The 17,642-nt window shown below is 37.2% G+C and overlaps 1 protein-coding gene across 15 annotated transcripts in view; it reads left to right on the top strand.

Annotated features, from left to right (window-relative positions):
- Window positions 1–17,642, top strand: part of PUM2 (pumilio RNA binding family member 2) — a 105,469-nt gene that overhangs the window by 40,895 nt on the left and 46,932 nt on the right. For all 15 annotated transcript variants that reach the window (XM_038006609.2, XM_038006607.2, XM_038006606.2 and 12 more), the window contains 4 exons: window positions 1,735–2,005; window positions 2,253–2,346; window positions 12,666–12,791; window positions 15,541–15,683. In XM_038006609.2, coding sequence (XP_037862537.1) covers window positions 1,735–2,005; window positions 2,253–2,346; window positions 12,666–12,791; window positions 15,541–15,683 — 634 coding nt within the window. The remainder of the gene's footprint in view (window positions 1–1,734; window positions 2,006–2,252; window positions 2,347–12,665; window positions 12,792–15,540; window positions 15,684–17,642) is intronic.

Here is a 17,642-nt window from a genome sequence, read left to right as displayed (position 1 = left end):
TTTGTGTGAGAGGTTATACTTCTCCCCTGAAATATTAATGTGGATTTTACATTTATTAGCATTCTAATTTTATTCCATTAAGTTTTAGATATGTGTTTTAAATTACTAATTATTTTAGATACAGTATTAGTTATTACTTGACAGTGTTAAAATGTATTAACACAATCAACAGCTGTGGTCATATGGTCACTATGCCAGCACATCATTAATTTCTACATTAACTGATATGTCATCAATATGTACATTATTGGAGTATAACAGAAATCAATAACATAACTATTGGACACTTACTTTTTTAAAGAAAAATTGGCTGATTTTAAAGAAAATCCTTTTAGTTTTTTCTTTCCATATGTTCCAAATGAAAAATGAGCCTTTGGAATGTTCACATACAAAATTAGGTGTGGTTTAAAGGGAAAGGAGTTTGAAATCTTCTGATTTTGCAAGGACAAAATGGTTGATGTTTAAAAGAAATGTTAAGTTTGCTTACATACCTATAGAGAACAATTCTTGTAATCAAGAAATTGCTTTGTAAACTATATGTTAGCAAATTTATTCCAATCCAGACCACCTGAAGTTGGGAAGAGTTAGATAGATGTAGCAACTGGCATTAAAAGCCAGGTAGAACAGTGCCATTTACTTAATGTACTCATGCTTGAATATCCTGTGAATGCATAGTTACTCTGAACAATAAACTCTTTCTTACAAAGGAAAGGATCCTATATAAAATATTTATGTATAAGATAAGCTATAAATGAGAATTGGTCATGAGCTAGAAATGTAAGTTTAGACCATGAAGGTGGTTAGTAAAAAGAGAAGCCAGTACTTAAAATTTAGTCCAGTGTTAATTAATTCCTTGTGAAAATTAAGGAGACCATATAGTAGTAAGGTCCCTTTTTCTATTTTTTATGTAGAAAGATCCTTTTCTTGCTGTGTATACTTAATTTTTGATAAATGTCATACATTTCCATATCTTTCTGATGGTTTCAACTGAACTATTTGGTATAATAAACATTGTCTTTGGAGGGCTTTCATAGAGGACTTTCACAAATAGTTTCTTTTGTTCTTATTGGAATCAAAAGGTCATCTCTTAAGTAAGAAAACTGCTGCTTGAAAGATGACATGACTTGCTCAAAATCATATTTAAAAGACAAAGTCAGGAGTCAGCCTTTTGACTTACCACGTATGGTACCCTTTTCCTGTTGCATCCCACATTTTGGCCCCTGAAATAATGAAGACCATAATGATCTCTTATGGCCAAATTTTTTTCTTAAGTATTATTAAGCAGGATGTTATGGCAAAATTATGTGTTGGCAGGGCAGGACAGCAGTATGGTAAGTAGGTTTTGGTTTTGAGCTTTTTCGTATTTGCCACTTAATAATCTGCTGTTTATACACAGTTCTTTGTGACTATGACTTGACACAGAGATTTCAGGTAGTATAAGCCTAAGTTGTGATACTGGCCAGTTTTTCTAATCTGTAAAATTGCGTTATATCTTTGTTATTCAGATTGAAGAGAGTAATCATTAATAATATTTTTTAAATCCTCAAATCATGCCAGCTCTTAAGAGGAAAGTTATATTAAATAGAAAAAAATGCAATAAGATGGCATAGTGACCCAGAATGCCTTATTCACTGTATGTTATAACCATTTGTTCTTCATGATTTTTCTATTTTCCCATTTCACCATTTGACTTGTTACTTTTATTTATAAGGCTTTTCTGTTTTCTTTATATAGTCGTACTCCTGGAAGTCGTCAAGCCTCTCCAACTGAAGTAGTTGAGCGCTTGGGCCCCAATACTAATCCCTCAGAAGGACTGGGGCCTCTTCCTAATCCTACAGCTAATAAACCACTTGTTGAAGAATTTTCAAATCCTGAAACTCAGAATCTGGATGCCATGGAACAAGTTGGTCTGGAATCCTTACAGTTTGACTATCCTGGTAATCAGGTACCAATGGACTCTTCAGGAGCTACTGTAGGCCTTTTTGACTACAATTCCCAGCAGCAGGTAAAAGCATGCTCTTTCTTTAAGAAGGTCCTCTTAGTTATATACTGGTTTAGCCTGAAGTGCTATGTGGCATTGAAAGAATGGTAGGAGTGTTTGAGTACTAAATGTTTTATTGATTAAAGTGTCCTTGTATTTGAGAAAGTGTTCCCCCCCCCCCCAAAAAAAGTTTAAAATGTTTTATTCAGATTTCTAATTAGAAATGAAAGATTTTGACACTAATCTTTGTGTTAAATATTTTCCCTAATAGCTCTTTCAGAGGACTAATGCACTAACAGTTCAGCAGTTAACTGCAGCTCAACAGCAGCAATATGCATTAGCAGCAGCTCAGCAGCCACATATAGGTGAGTCTTCGTCATTTTGACCAAAGTCTTGTTAAAATATCTAGGATGTTTCACTTCTCATTTACTGATTGGTGAGGTTTTGTTACTTTTTGAAACATCTGAGATCAACAAGTAATAGGTTGTATGACAAAGGTATTCATTAACTAGGGAATTGTTTCTGATTATTATTTGCATCACTGGTTAAATTAAATAAAAATCTGTAATTTTATAAAAGTTATCACGTAAGTTTTTCTCCAGTGTGAAGTTGAGAAAGTCAAACACCTGGAAATTCAAATTTAGTTATTTGTGTCCATTATCAAGTCAGTATGTTCATTTAAATTTTTTCGTAAAATATTTTTTTCCACGAAGTTATTTGGTCTTTGACTTTTAATCTGCTAGTATTTAAGCTTGGTACATTATGTTGTCTGTACTGGGTCTTCCCCCCTACCTCCCACAGTAATAGTATGGGAATAATTTCCCTATACCCTTTACCCAATTTCCCCTAATGGCTACACTTAAATAATTATAGTACAGTATCAAAAACAGTAATATGATATTGTTTATCACGTGTAGATTTGTGTAACCATTTTTATAAAAGCCGGTCTGATTTTGGGTAAGTTTGTATGAATACTATTCAACATCAGTCTGTGGAAGGGGGTTCTCTTTCCTTAATGTCATATTGTTCCATGTTAGTGTTGTAAGGCTTCGTAAGCCCTAATTCTTATTTTTCGGTTTTTTTTGTTTGTTTTGGAGACAGAGTCTCACTCTTACCCAGGCTGGAATACAGGGGCGCCGTCTCAGCTCACTGCAGCCTCCACCTCCTGGGTTCAAGAGATTCTCCTGCCTCAGCCTTCTGAGTAGCTGGGATCACAGGTGCCTGCCACCACACCTGGCTAATGTTTGTATTTTTAGTAGAGACGGGGATTTTACCATGTTGGCCAGGCTGGTCTCGAACTCCTGATCTCAGGTGATCAACCCCCCCCCCACTTGGCCTCTCAAAGTGCTGGGATTGCAGGTGTGAGTCGCCATGTCTGGCCTATTTTTTGTTTTCATCAAAAATGTCAGGCTGCACGGTGGTGCCCTCCTTTAATCCCAGCACTTTGGGAGGCCGACGCAGGTGGATCACCTGAGGTCAGGAGTTCGAGACCAGCCTGGCCAACTTGGTAAAACCCTGTCTCTGCAAAATTAGAAAAATTAGCTGGGCATGGCAGTGGGAGTCTGTAATCCCGGCTACTTGGGTGTCTGAGGCAGGAGAATTGCTTGAACTTGGGAGGCAGAGGCTGCAGTGAACCAAGATTGCACTACTGATTTTCAGCCTAGGTGACAGAGATAGACTCCGCTCAAAAAACAAAAACAAGTCCACATATATATATGAGTGCCAATTATAGCATGTACTCTGGCCCTGTTTCATTCCTCTTTTTCCCTCTCTCTTTCCTCTTTTTTTCCCCACCCCCTTTATCCCTCATTTGTCCTCTTATGTTAGAAGTGTACTGATTCCTGTCTATTCATGGATAGCACAACAGTTTTTATTTCTTGAGGCTTTATGTTATAATATTTGGCAGGCTAAACATCTATTACTCTTCTTTTTTTGGAGTTTTAAGTTTTTGGTTCTTGCTTATTTGCTTTTTTGTATGAACTTCAAAATTAGCTTATCTACTTCCAGAAGATAGGATTAAATTTTGTAATTTACTTAGGGAAATTTGACATCTTTGTGACATCAAGCATCAGCTTTTGTTGTCGTTGTTCTTGTTGTTTTTTTGACAAGGGGTCTCACTGTTTCACCCAGCCTGGAGTGCAGTGGTGCAGTCTTGGCTCACTGCAACTGTTGCCTTCTGGGCTCAAGTGATCCTTTCACCTCAGCCTCCCGAGTAGCTGGGACCACAGGCGCACGCCACCACACCTGGCTAATTTTTTGTAGAGACAGGGTTTCACCATGTTGCCCAGGCTGGTCCTGAACTCAAGTGATCCACCCACCTCAACCTCCTAAAGTGCTGGGATTAGAGGCGTGAGCCACCATGCCCTGCTGACATCAAGTATTCTTGTCCAGGGCATGATGTGTCTTTATTTTTGTTCAAGTTTACTGTAGTGTCATTTGAGTACTTTAAAATTTTTCTTACATGGGTTTGCATATTTTAAGTTTATTTTATGTTTTGTTATCGTAAATGACTTTCTTCCTGTCTTTCATTGTAGCTTTAAAGTGTTATCTATGAAAACTCAAGTACCATATATCAGATTTCATGAATGATAATTTAAAATAGTTGAATCATCTTCCCATTCTTGGAATAAAAAGACTTGTATATAACAATTATTATTTCTTTTAACATTACCCTTTTAATTTGCTAGTATTTCATTTAGGATTTTTGCATCTATATAGTTAGCTGAAATTAGTCTCTGTATTTGCAGATTTTTCACATTTTTTGGTGTCAGCATTCTTGCTTCACAAAAATAATTTTAGATAGGTCTTTCTCCCCCCACCCCCCAAAGACAGCATCTTACTGTCACCCAGACTGGAGTGCAGTGGTACAGCCTCAACTTCCTAGGCTGAAGCAATCCTTTCATCTCAGCCTCCAAGGTAGCTTGGGACTATAGGCTGGACCGATGCCTGGCGCATTTTTTGTAGAGATGGGGATTCACCCTATTGCCCAGGCTGGTCTCAAACTCCTGGGCTCAAGTAATCCACTGGCTTGGCCTCCCAAAGTGCTGAGATTATAGACATGAGCCACTGCACCCAGCCCAGCTATTTCTCTTTTATTTTAATGCCTTAGAGTATTTTAATAATATTGGAAAAGTAATCTTTAAAGATGTGGCAGAACTTTTTTGTGTGTGAAACCTAATATAAATCAATTTGAAAACCTAGAAAGCATAATTTATCAAAATTGACCCCACATTTTAACTCAATTCCACAGTTAAGCGTATTCATTGTTGACAATCTTTTTGATCCAAGTTTGCCTGGTCACCTGTTAGCTGGCCAGTAGCTCATTTAGAAAAGGACTAGTCAATAGAAAAATGTATAATATGTACCATATAATTTGCAGTTATTTAGTAATCACATTTTTAAAAATTAAAAATAGGTGAAATTAATTTGAATATTTTATTTAGCTCATATCCAAAATATTGCAAAATATAATCAGTATGGAACTTACTGCTGAGAATTTTTGCATTCTTTTCTTCATATTGTTTTTGAAATATAGCTGATCTCAAGTCAGCTTTGAATATAGCTGATCTCAAACTAGTCACATTTTAAATGCACAGTGACTATATGTGGAAAATTTTTAGAGTGTGAGTCGACAAATGTCTTCTCTACAAAGGGCTGTTGAATATTTAAAGCTTTGCATCCCATATGGGTTCAGTCACGACCACTCCACTGTGCTGGTAAAGCATGAAAATGGTCATTAGATGATGCATAAACATTGCTGTGTTCCAGTAAAACTTCACTAATGGGTACTGAAATAGGAATTTCAAATAATTTTCATGTGTTTGAATTTTATTTTTTTGAACCATTTAAAAATACTAAAACTATTCTTAGCTAGTTTGTACAAAAATAGGTAAGACACAGGCTTAACCCATGTACTCGACCAGATAGAAATAATAGATAGGATAGAATGAAAACAAAAAGGCAGGGTTGTGTAGTTGATTGTGGAGTTCCTAGAGTACAAGGAGTTGAGGGAGAATCCATACGGGGGTGAACTGAGAATAAAGCCAGGTGACCTGCAGATGGCTAGAAGAGGAATAAACAAACCAAAATGGGCCTATGCAGTACAGGCATTGGGGTTTGAGTTATAGTAACCATGTAAGAACTCCTCCAGCTAATAAAAGACTTGGCTTGGAGATTTAATCCTGTAGTATGTAGTTGAGGCAATAATTCTGATACCACATAATGGACAATTGAGTGCACAAGAAACTCTCACGTAAGATAATGTTCCAAACGAAAATGACAGTACAAACAAGAAAGATCAGCCAGAAAACATGTCACAGGGTTCTAAGATAGGGAAGGCAACTTTAAAGTTGTGCAAAGAACATAAGAGTGTATTCCGAACCTTAAGAGATAAAGGATGTGTGAGCCATCAGAGATCATCAAAAGTCTTAACAGACTGCTGTGAAAAGGAGCCATTTCTTGGTCTTGTAAATAAGTCATTGAAAAAATAGTTCTAGGTGAGCTGCATTATTGGCTATCACCTACCACTAAATGAATTAGGAAATAAAACGTAGTTGGTCGCCCAGAACACTGAAATTCCCTGTGGTAATCAAGGCATGGGATATATAAAGGAGAAATGAAAAGCTATGGAATGAATTAGGGAGTAAGTAAAAATGTACAAAGTATTTGTAAAGAAAACTGTAAACTTTCCCAGAAGTCTTGAATAAATGGAGACACGTGATTTTTTCTGGGTAAAACTCAGCATTATAAAAATGTCAGTTTTCCCTAAATTAATGTGTGTATTTAATATACTCTTGGTCAGAATCCCAGCAGGCTTTTTGTTTTTTAAACTTGAAAACTTGATTTTGATGTTTGTCTCAGAAAAGTAAATGGTACTTTTCTGTCACCCAGGCTTGGAGTGCAGTGGCATGATCATGGCTGATTGCAGCCTCGACCTCCCAGGCTCAAGCAATCCTCCCAGAAAAACTAGAAAATTAATGGAAAACTAAAATTAAAGTGGAAGAGGAGGACTTGCTCAACCATACTGTTCCGAGCAAAAGGGCTCACTGCCTGATGCAGTAGAAGGCAATGCTGTCGACCAGGTTTTTGAGAAAAGAAAAGCTTTTTTTGTAGGTCAACCAACAAGGAGACAGGAGTCCAGCTCAATTTTATCTTTCTGTGATGGCTTTAAGGGAGTAATTTTTATTAAAAAGGTCTTAGGGGATGGATTTTGAGATTATTTAGTGATTGGTGGAAGAAAAGGGAGGCGTGGAAAGTCCTTAGCATGCACAGCTATCTCTTCATGCCTCCCGATGGGTCGCATGTGCAGATTGTAGGAGAGTTAGTATGAAACATGGTGGAAATTTGGGCTGTGATGTCAGCAAGCTTGTTCTGCACAGACTGCAGTCGGCCATGTTGGTTTTAACTGATGTCAGCCAGTTGTGTTATCTTATAAGCAGAGAGTTTCTGCATTTCTTTCTACAAATTCATTCTTTTCATATTTGCCATCCTGCAAACTCAGGAATTTTCATTAGTCACTGCTTTAACTTTTTGGAGCACAGTTTCAGTTTTTTAAAACAATTATTACTAATGACGATTAAAATAGTGTGATATTGGACTCAAAATATATGAGTAGATCATTGAACAAGATTACTTTGAATTTTCATTAATCACTGCTTTCTTTAACTTTTTGGAGCACAGTTTGAATTTTTTAAAACAATTATTACTTATGACTATTAAAATAGTGTGGTACTGGACTCAAAATATATGAGTAGATCGTTGAACAAGATTACTTTGAAATAGATCTGTGTGTGCATGCTTGCTTGTTTAGGATAGAGTGGTGAGATAAATCTCAAATCAATGCCAAAAGAATGATTATTTGGAAAATAGCTTCTGGAGGTTATTGGGTCTCATTCCTAATGGATTGAAATTTTTAATGAGAAAAACAAAAGCATAAAAGATTTAATTTTTAATTTACCTATTAGGTTGGCGAGTCTTCAGAATGTTTGATAATGTTCTGTTTTGGCAGGAGTGTAAGTGGCACTCATACTTTTGGAATCTAAACTGCTACAGTTTTCCTGGAAAATAATCTAGAAAAGTGGATCAGTAATTTATATGACAAAAACAGAAAAGTCAGATGTGGTGGCACCTGTTTTTATTCTCCGCTACTGGAGGTTGAGGCGGGAACATCAGTTGAGCCTAGGAGTTCGAGACCAGCATGAACTCTGCAACATAGTGAGACATCATGTCTTAAAAAAGAGAATTTGTTTTTGTTCGTTGAAGTAAATTTTTGTAAGGATATAGTAATGTACACACCTGTGTATCTAAAGGGATAATAGCATTATTTATTTATAGCAAAAGATTATGAGCCATCTAAATATGTAAAGGTAGTAGACTGATAATATCATGTTCCTTCTATACAGAAGAGTACATAATACGTAGCCATTAAAAAGAATGAGTGGCTGGGCACAGTGGCTCATGCCTGTAATCCCAATATTGTGGGGAGGTCAAGGAGGGTAGATCGCTTGAGCCCAGGAGTTTGAGACCAGCTTGGGCAATATGGTGAAACCCTGTCTCTAAAAAAATTAGCCAGGTATGGTAGTGCGTACCTGTGGTCCCAGCTACTTTAGGAGACTGAGGTGGGAGGATCACTTGAGCCTGGGAGGTGAAGGCTGAAATTAGCGATGATTATGCCACTGCACTCCAAGCCTGGATGACAGAGCAAGACCTTGTCTCAAAAAAAAAAAAAAAAAAAAGGGGATGAGCTAGGTATGTATCTATAGACAGATTTATGATTAATTAGTAGGTGAAAAAGTGTATTAAAGTACTGTTATAGATTAGAGTACAAAATGTATGAGTATGTAAGCATTTAAAAGTATGTATACATATCAGGAAAGGTTACATGAGGATTTTCAGTTTCCTCTTTATGTCTTCCAGTATTTGAATTTTTAATAACGATCTTTTTATCATAAAACTATAAAATATTAAATTATCCTTTTAGATTTTTTAGTGGTATAAGTAGAACAGGAATCCTAATACATTGTTTTCTACTTTTGTGCTAAAGATAATTCATGATAGATGAAGCTGCAAACCAAAAGATATCCGAGACAGGTCTCAATCAATTTAGAAAGTTTATTTTGCCAAGTTTAAGAACATACCCGTGTCACAGCCTCAGGAGGTCCTGACAACATGTGCCCAAGGTGGTTGGGGCACAGCTTAGTTTTATACATTTTAGGGAGACATGAGATACCAGTCAGTATGCCTAAGATGTACATTGGTTTGGTCTGGAAATATGGAAAAGCTAGAAGCTGGGTGGAGGCTACCAAGGCATAGGTAAATAAGAGACAAATGATTGCATTCTTTTGAGTTTCTGATGAGTTTTTCACTGAATGCACAATTTACGGAATAATCACGCGTTAGTCTGGCTTAGTGAAGAAATCATATATGCTTTTTTCTTATGTGAGCAGAGGGATGACCTTGAGCTCTGCCTGTCCTTTGTCCATGAGGAATTTTCTTGCAGGCAAACTGTGAGGCAGATATGTAGCTTTTTTTTCTCTCTTTCAATCTTTATAGCTATCTTATTTAGGAATAGAATGGGAGGCAGGATTTGCCCAATGCAGTTCCCAGCTTAACTTTTCTTTTTGGCTTGGTGATTTTGGGGAGATTTATTTTCACTAACCTGAGTGGAATCTTGCAACCTGTTTGACCTAGGCATAGTTAAAAATAGGACTTAACACATGACTTTAAAATGAAAGGATTTTATTGAACTCATAGTTTAACTCATATTTTCTTCATAAGAAGTATAAACCAAAATACAATTCTAGAGCCCCCAGCAACCATCTGAATGGACTTCTTCCTTGGCCAGGGTGCTCTTAAAATTTAACTTGAGGCTGGGTGCAATGGTTCACGCCTGTAATCCCAGCACTTTGGGAGGCCGAGGCAGGCAGATCATCTGAGGTCGGGAGTTCGCCACCAGCCTGACCAACATGGAGAAACCCCGTCTCTACTAAAAATACAAAATTAGCCAGGTGTGGTGGCACATGCCTGTAATCCCAGCTACTTGAGAGGCTGAGGCAGGAGAAACACTGGAACCCGGGAGGCAGAGGTTGCGGTGAGCCAAGATCATGCTACTGCACTCCAATCTGGGCAACAAGAGCAAAACTCCCCGTCTCGGGAAAAAAAAGAAAAAAATTTAACCTGAAAGACTGGTTCAGGCTATGATGGGAAATGGGAGTTGGACATGCTTCATTATACCTCTCCAGCATTAACGTCAACGCAGACCTTAAGTCTGATAAGGAACAGAGTCTGTTCTCTCTGAAGCCTGCTACCTGGAGGATTCATCTGAATGATAAAACTTTTGTTTCACAACCTCTTATCGCAACCCAAGTATTTCCTTTCTGTTGATCCCAGGTCTTTAGATAAACTCAACCAATTTGTCAACCAGAAAATTTTAAAATGTACCTAGAGCCCTCATATTTGGCTCAGAATAAATCTCTTCAAATAATTCACTGAGTTTGACTCTTTTCGTTGATAAAGGAAGGTTTCTTAAATGACTGTGTTGTGCCTAGACATGAAATCAGTGTTGAGGCTTGTATTTTTTTTAATTAAATAGGTTATAGAAAATGATTTTGTGTAGGGAAAACTCTAAAACTATGTTGTTGTTATTTATTTAGGAGACAGTCTTACACTGTTGGCCCGGCTGGAGTGCAGTAGTATGATCTTGTCTCACTGCAACCTCCACTTCCTGGATTCAAGCAATTCTCATGCCTCAGCTTCCTGAGTAGCTGGGATTACAGGCATGCACTACCACACCCAGCTAATTTTTATATTTTTAATAGAGACAGGGTTTCACTGTTGGCCAGGCTGGTCTTGAACTCCTGGCCTCAAGTGATCCGCCTACCTCGGCCTCCCAAAGTCCTGGGATCACAGGTGTGAGCCACCATGCCTGGCCTAAAACCTTGTTTTTCCTCTACTCTCAAGCCGTGACAACATAGACTTACTTCTGTGACCCATGTGTGGGTGGTTTTCTCCACACACCAAACAGGAGACACCAGCTGGGTGTCCTCTAATACAGTTCCAACGGTGTCTACCCAGAGACAGTGTCAGATCCCAGAAGTTGAGGCCTCAGTCTCCAAGACTGCTTTCCACCCCCAACACAACACTAGTTGCAAGTCTGGGCCTCCAGAACGTCTGACCGACTGGCTTCAAGTTGGAGTTCCCACAAACCCCTCTTTGGGTTTGATTTGCTGGAGTGCCTCACAGTACACTTACTTTTACTGGTTTATTACGAAAGATACTGTAAAGGATACAGGTGTACAGAGCTGCTGGGTATGGCGAGGTATGGAGGAAGGGGTGCGGAGCTTCCATGCCCTCCCTGGGCATGCCCCCCTTCAGAAGCCTGAATTTTGATTTTAAGGCCTAGTAAGATATATTTTCCTTTTGAATACTTTTTAAAAATATTACTATTATTATTTTTTATTATTATTACTATTATTTTATTTTTTTGAGATGGAGTCTCGCCCTCTTGCCCAGACTGAAGTACAGTAGTGTGATCTCGGCTCACTGCAACCTCTGCCTCCCAGGTTCAAGTGATTCTGCTGCCTCAGCCTCCTGAGTAGCTGGGATTACAGGCATCTGCCACCACTCCCGGCTAATTTTTTTGTATTTTTAGTAGAGACGGGGTTTCACCATGTTGGCCAGGCTGGTCTTGAACTCCTGACCTCCGTTGTTCCACCCGCCTTGGCCTCCCAAAGCGCTGGAATTACAAGCATGACAAGCCACCACACCTGGCCTATTATTTTTTATTTATTTTTGAGACAGGATCTCGTGAAGTAATTTTTTCCAGTAGCTATGGTTGAAAGACCTACACAGTAATTCCTCAACATCTGAGAGTTTCTTCTCTCTTGAATGAGTACTGCAAATGTATATTTTTAGATCTTTTTCAGCCTTTACTAAATTCATATGGTGAACATATGTTACACTCAAAAGTGAGTGTAACCGGCCTTTCAGCTCTTTCTTGTTTCCCTATTGACTGTAGGGTAAAGTCCAGACTACTTAGCATGAGCCAGGAAGCTCTTCATTGGTCTTCATGATGGTTATAGCTCCAGTTTTATTTTATCTTACACTATACCTCATTCATTTTACTCGCCCCTTCCAAAGTTTATTAGATGTTCCTCTTCTCTGTGCCCAGAGCACTTAATATGCTATATTCTGTTTGCTAATATACCTGTTTTTCTCACCAGATGGAATGCTTTGTGAGGGCAGATTGTATATTCCTGCCTCACTGAACCCCTACCTCATAATGTGACTTTATAAGATTGAGTGAAAAGCTACTATTTACCAGTAGCAGTTCTAGCTCTCACATTTATTTTGTGCCAGTCTCGTGCTAGTACTGTGCAGTCATTTACTTTTTATTTTTGAATTTATATTTTTATTTTCTATAACATACCCCTAGAGACAGTACAGTTATGTCATAATTGGTATTACATTTAATTCTCATAGCAATTCTATAAAACAGCTGTTTCTTAAATGAAAACTTTAGAATTAGTGGTACATGCCTAAGGTCACTTAGTGAAAATGTAACCATTATGCCCACTCTACTCCCCGCCCCCATTCCACACCAGATTCAGAGTAGAAATGTTTTTATCTAATGAAAAAAATCATACTTCACATTGTTGTTTATTATTTCTCCCCTTTTAAAATATAGCTGGTGTATTCTCAGCAGGCCTTGCTCCAGCTGCATTTGTGCCAAATCCATACATTATTAGTGCTGCTCCTCCAGGGACCGATCCGTATACTGCAGCAGGATTGGCTGCAGCAGCTACATTAGCAGGTAACATACTGTTCGTTTATCTTTATTATGGCTACTTTTCAATGTATTTAGTTTTGGGTGTAAGCTTTATTTTTATCTATTTGGGCAATTTGAAATTCCTGAGAAAAACTGAAACATTATCCAGAATGAACTAAAGTTTCCAGGAAGTTAGTATTATTTTTCAATTGTAATGCTTCAGGGAAACGCTTACACAGTAACTTTTCCTCCTATGCGTAATTGGCTTACATTTCAGCTTTATAGTTTTAGAAATCTATTGTCAACCATGAATCTCCATTTTAATGACCAACCCCATTACCCACAGAGACAATGCAAAGTAAAATTACTTCTCAGAAAATAAAATAGAGGTAGGTGTCCTGCATATATAGGTCAGGGATAGAATAGAGTAAGGTAAACAGATACAGTAATTTTGAGAAAATATGTATCTAAAATTTCTCAAGCAATGCTAAAATGTACAAACAAGCTGGGGGACAAAACGTTTGGATCAAGTTAGAAAGAACTTACTAAAAACTGCCCAGCCTGAGACTATCACTCAGAATCTGAAATAAAAGCCAAAGCTGTCCAGGTGCAGTGGCTCACACCTGTAATCCTAGCTCTTTGGGATGCCAAAGCGCCCAGCCTGGGCAACAGAGTGAGACTGTCTAAAAACAAAAACAACAACAAAAAAGCTGTATTTATTGTCTGTATAAGTAAGGAAAAGTTGTGTGCTGATCAGACACAGTCTTATTTGAACAAAGCAATTGGCTGATCTTAGTTGGGGTTGTTGGGAAGAGTTCGTTTTAGGTTGAGGTGGCTACAAAGACAGAAATGAGTTAGTCTGAGGCATTGTTTATATTGATTATACAGGCAAGAATAGGTTGATGTCTGCCTTAGAATTTTGTTTATTGGAATGAGTCTGCTAATAGGCTGACTTTCAAAACTTGAGGCTGTCGCTGGTTTTTTTTTTTTTTTTTTTTTTTTTTTTTTTTTTTTTGGCCTTGAGCGATACCTTCACTGAAATATTGTCACTAATCAGTTTGAAATCCACTTCTGACACTCAGTCTTTTCCTAGGAGACTTGCTTTTAAAGTCAAGATCTTGTTTTAAAAAATGGGGAAGAAATTTCAGAATTATTCTTGATATCTGAGCTACCAGAATGAAACTAAACTGTCACTCATTAGCTTTTGGTGTGGACTTGGATGTGATTCTATAAGGATGTGAGCTTTTCTGGTGCCATTTAACTGGATGTTAGTACGTTAAGTGTTGGTATAATACAGAGAACCACTAAACTGTGGGTCTGATAGAAGTAACTTTAAGAGGTCATTTAGTTTGTGTATAAGTATTCTATGTATTTTGGACTTAGGTTTTCTAGGACCAACATTGTCCAATAGAAATACAATGTGAGCCAGAAAATGTAGTTTAAGATTTTGTAGTAGCCACATTATAAAAGTAAAAAACAATAAAATTATGTTCAGTAATACTCTTTAATTTGTCCCAGTGTATCCAAAATATTATAATTTCAGCATGTTAATAAATTCAGGCTTCTGGCCAGGTTGGATGAGTTTCTAGGTAGATGTCATTAATAGAGTTTACAAAACTTTTATTTTTTGCAATGTATCCTTTCATTTTTACAATATCCTTTTTATTTTATTTTTACAATGTATCCTTTTCATTGTTTTATTTTTACAGTGTACCCTTTTATTATTTTACAGTGTATCTTTATTTTATTTGTACAATGTATCCTTTTTTTGTAAAGTCTATGCAGTGTTTTAATAGTCCTCATTTCAGGTTCAGCTTACCTGGCTATCTATAGAAATAAAAACTTTATTTTAGTGATTCAGTCAAATATACTGGGCTTTTTTCCCCTTTGAATGCAACGTGAAACCGAGAGTTTGACTTTTAAAAATATATTAATACAAATAAAGATGTCCTAAAATTCCACTGATAACATTTTAGGACATGTTTGTTATGTAAGTCAGGAATCATGACATTTTATTCATTATTTTAATGGTGAAGCTTTTTGTACATAAACTATTTACTCTCCAGGAATCAAATAATCTTGAATAAAGTAGACTAGAGCAGGAACAATTTATTCTTATTTTCCTAGTTTGCCTTCTGTTTTTCTTTGTGCTTGTATTATCTAGTGCTTTCTTGTCTTGACTCAGTTTCATTTTCCTAACCACATAAATATTGACGTCTCATTTGTTTTCTTATAATTTGCAATTGTTCTGTGAGAATTGTGACTAACTGCGAAATATGAAAAATATTTTAAATTTTAAGGTTTTCAATTCAATTACCATTGTAGCATGCTTGGTACCAGAATGTTCCTCAGTTTTGTGTTATAGATTGGAAAGTAAAATATTTAAAAATTATTTTGTAATCCATCTCAGTAGTCAAAATTCTGAGAGAAGTAATGAATTGAGCATTTAAAAAATCTTAGTTTTATGGAAGCTGTGTTCTCTGAATATCTTATCTGTGTAGTGTCAGACCCAAAAATTGGCATTTGTTAAATGTTGGATAGATGGTTAAGTGTCCTATCAGTTTATTGGTAGCCTTGAGGTTGGATTCTCATCTTTTCCTTTTAAGACCATTGCTGTCACCCGTCAATACTTTGTTTTTTATTATAAAGACGTGTTCTTCTCTAACTAAGTCTTCTTTCTGCCCCCTTTTATAATCTAACGATAGGTAACTAACCTCATGTCTCATAGGTAACTAACCTCATGTCTCTGTAAAATCTAGTAACTTTTTTTTCGGGGGTCGGGTGTGGGGTTCAGGTCCAGCAGTGGTTCCACCTCAGTATTACGGCGTTCCATGGGGGGTGTATCCAGCCAACTTATTTCAGCAGCAAGCTGCAGCTGCGGCAAATAACACAGCCAATCAGCAAGCAGCATCACAAGCTCAGCCTGGACAGCAACAGGTAGGCCTTCCTTCTATAAAGTAATACCAAGTATTCTTTGAAATTCTTTGAGCCCCTAATGTTTAATATTTGTGGTTTTCGACTTATGTTTCCTCACTGTGTAACATGACACCTGGCATATAGTTGATACACAAGTATTTATGCGTGGGATTTTTTTTTTTTCCTAGTCACTATTTTATGAATTTAAAAGATTTGGCTGTATTCAGTTTCTGTGTTTCTGTTATTTTGCGATCTTGAAATCTAGCAGTTTCTAAATTTCTTTGCCTCACTTATTAGTATGTTAATAATGTTCCTATCAAAATAATTATTCTTCCATATTTTTCCAGGTATTTAAATTACAATTTTAAATGTTAACGTGTTTCTGACCAGTAAAAAGAGATTAGTAGGTATTTTATATTTTTAAGCAAGAAATGATAATATATTTTCACTAAAGGTTAGCTTTAATTTCTAGAAAAATAAAGATGTTTATATCTTTAAAATTTCAGCCTTTTTCAAAAGAACTAACTTGATAAATCTAAAAACACTATATATCAGAATTCTGGCTGTCACATTCATTATATTTATACCAAAGAAGCACCATGGTATTACTTGGCAGTTAAACTTTATTCTGAATTTCCTTTAATATATGTTATTTATTTATTTATTTATTTATTTATATTTTTTTGACAGTCTTACTCTGTCGCCTAGGCTGGAGTGTAGTGGCATGATCTCGGTTCACTGCAACTTCCACCTCGGGCTCAAGCGACTCTCATACCTCAGTCTCCCAAGTAGCTGAGATTACAAGTGTGCACCACCACACCCAGCTAATTTCTTCTATTTTTATTAGAGATGGGGTTTCACCATGTTGGCCAGGCTGGTCTTGAACTCCCGGCCTCAAGTTATCAACCCACCTCAGCCTTCCAAAGTGCTGGGATTACAGGCATGAGCCACCGCCCTCGTCTAATATATTTTGATTCTAAATAGATGCTCTGGTGAAGCTGTTTTTGGCTCAGTCCTTGGACATCATATCACTTCATTGTTTAATAAATTATTTTTTAATCTGTATCTCTGGACAAACGTAATGTCACATTAGCTTAAAATATACACACCTGTGTTTGATTCTTACAGAGAGGGACTTAAAATGACTCCCTCTTGTCCTGAGTAGTGTAAAATTAATGATTAAGTTTATCATGCTTGTATATGATTGCTACAACAGCTATGTATTCCAGAATAGCAAACCTTGACCAGACTGTTTCCACCTTATTTTGATACAATCTTGTGTTCTTTTTAAAATATTATGTTTAAAAGCAGCTTTTACTCTTATTAAGGCTTCTGAATCCTGAAAACTTCATTTGGTCTACAGCAGTCTCATAACAAATTCATACTTTATTTGCCGAATCTTTTCGTATTTCCGTTTTCAGCCTTAGAAAAAAAATTTTTTTTTTTTTTTTTTTTTTTGAGATGGAGTTTCGCTCTTGTCGCCCAGGCTGGAGTGCAATGGAGTGATCTCAGTTCACCACAACCTCCGCCTCCTGGGTTCAAGCAATTCTCCTGCCTCAGCCTCCCAGGTAGTTGGGATTACAGGTGCTTGCCATCATGCCTGGCTAATTTTGTGTTTTTAGTAGAGACGGGGTTTCTCCATGTTGGTCAGGCTGGTCTTGAACTCCTGAGCTCAGGTGATCCACCCACCTTGGCCTCCCAGAGTGCTGGGATTACAGATGTGAGCCACCGTGCCCAGCCTAGAAAATAATTTTAATAAAATCTAATTTTAGGCCGGGTGCAGAGGTCAGGAGTTTGAGACCAGCCTGGCCAAAATGGTGAAACCCCATCTCTACTAAAAATACAAAAACTTAGCCAGGTGTGGTGGCGTGTCCCAGCTACTGGGGAGGCTGAGGTGGGAAAATCACTTGAATCCAGGAGGTAGAGGTTGCAGTGAGCTGAGATCATGCCATTGCACTCCAGCCTATGTGACAGAGCGAG

The sequence above is a fragment of the Chlorocebus sabaeus genome, chromosome 14 (genome assembly GCF_047675955.1).
Source record: "Chlorocebus sabaeus isolate Y175 chromosome 14, mChlSab1.0.hap1, whole genome shotgun sequence".
Taxonomy (NCBI): domain Eukaryota; kingdom Metazoa; phylum Chordata; class Mammalia; order Primates; family Cercopithecidae; genus Chlorocebus; species Chlorocebus sabaeus.
The sequence above is the reverse complement of the archived record's forward strand: the minus strand, read 5'-3'. Positions and strand labels throughout refer to the sequence as shown.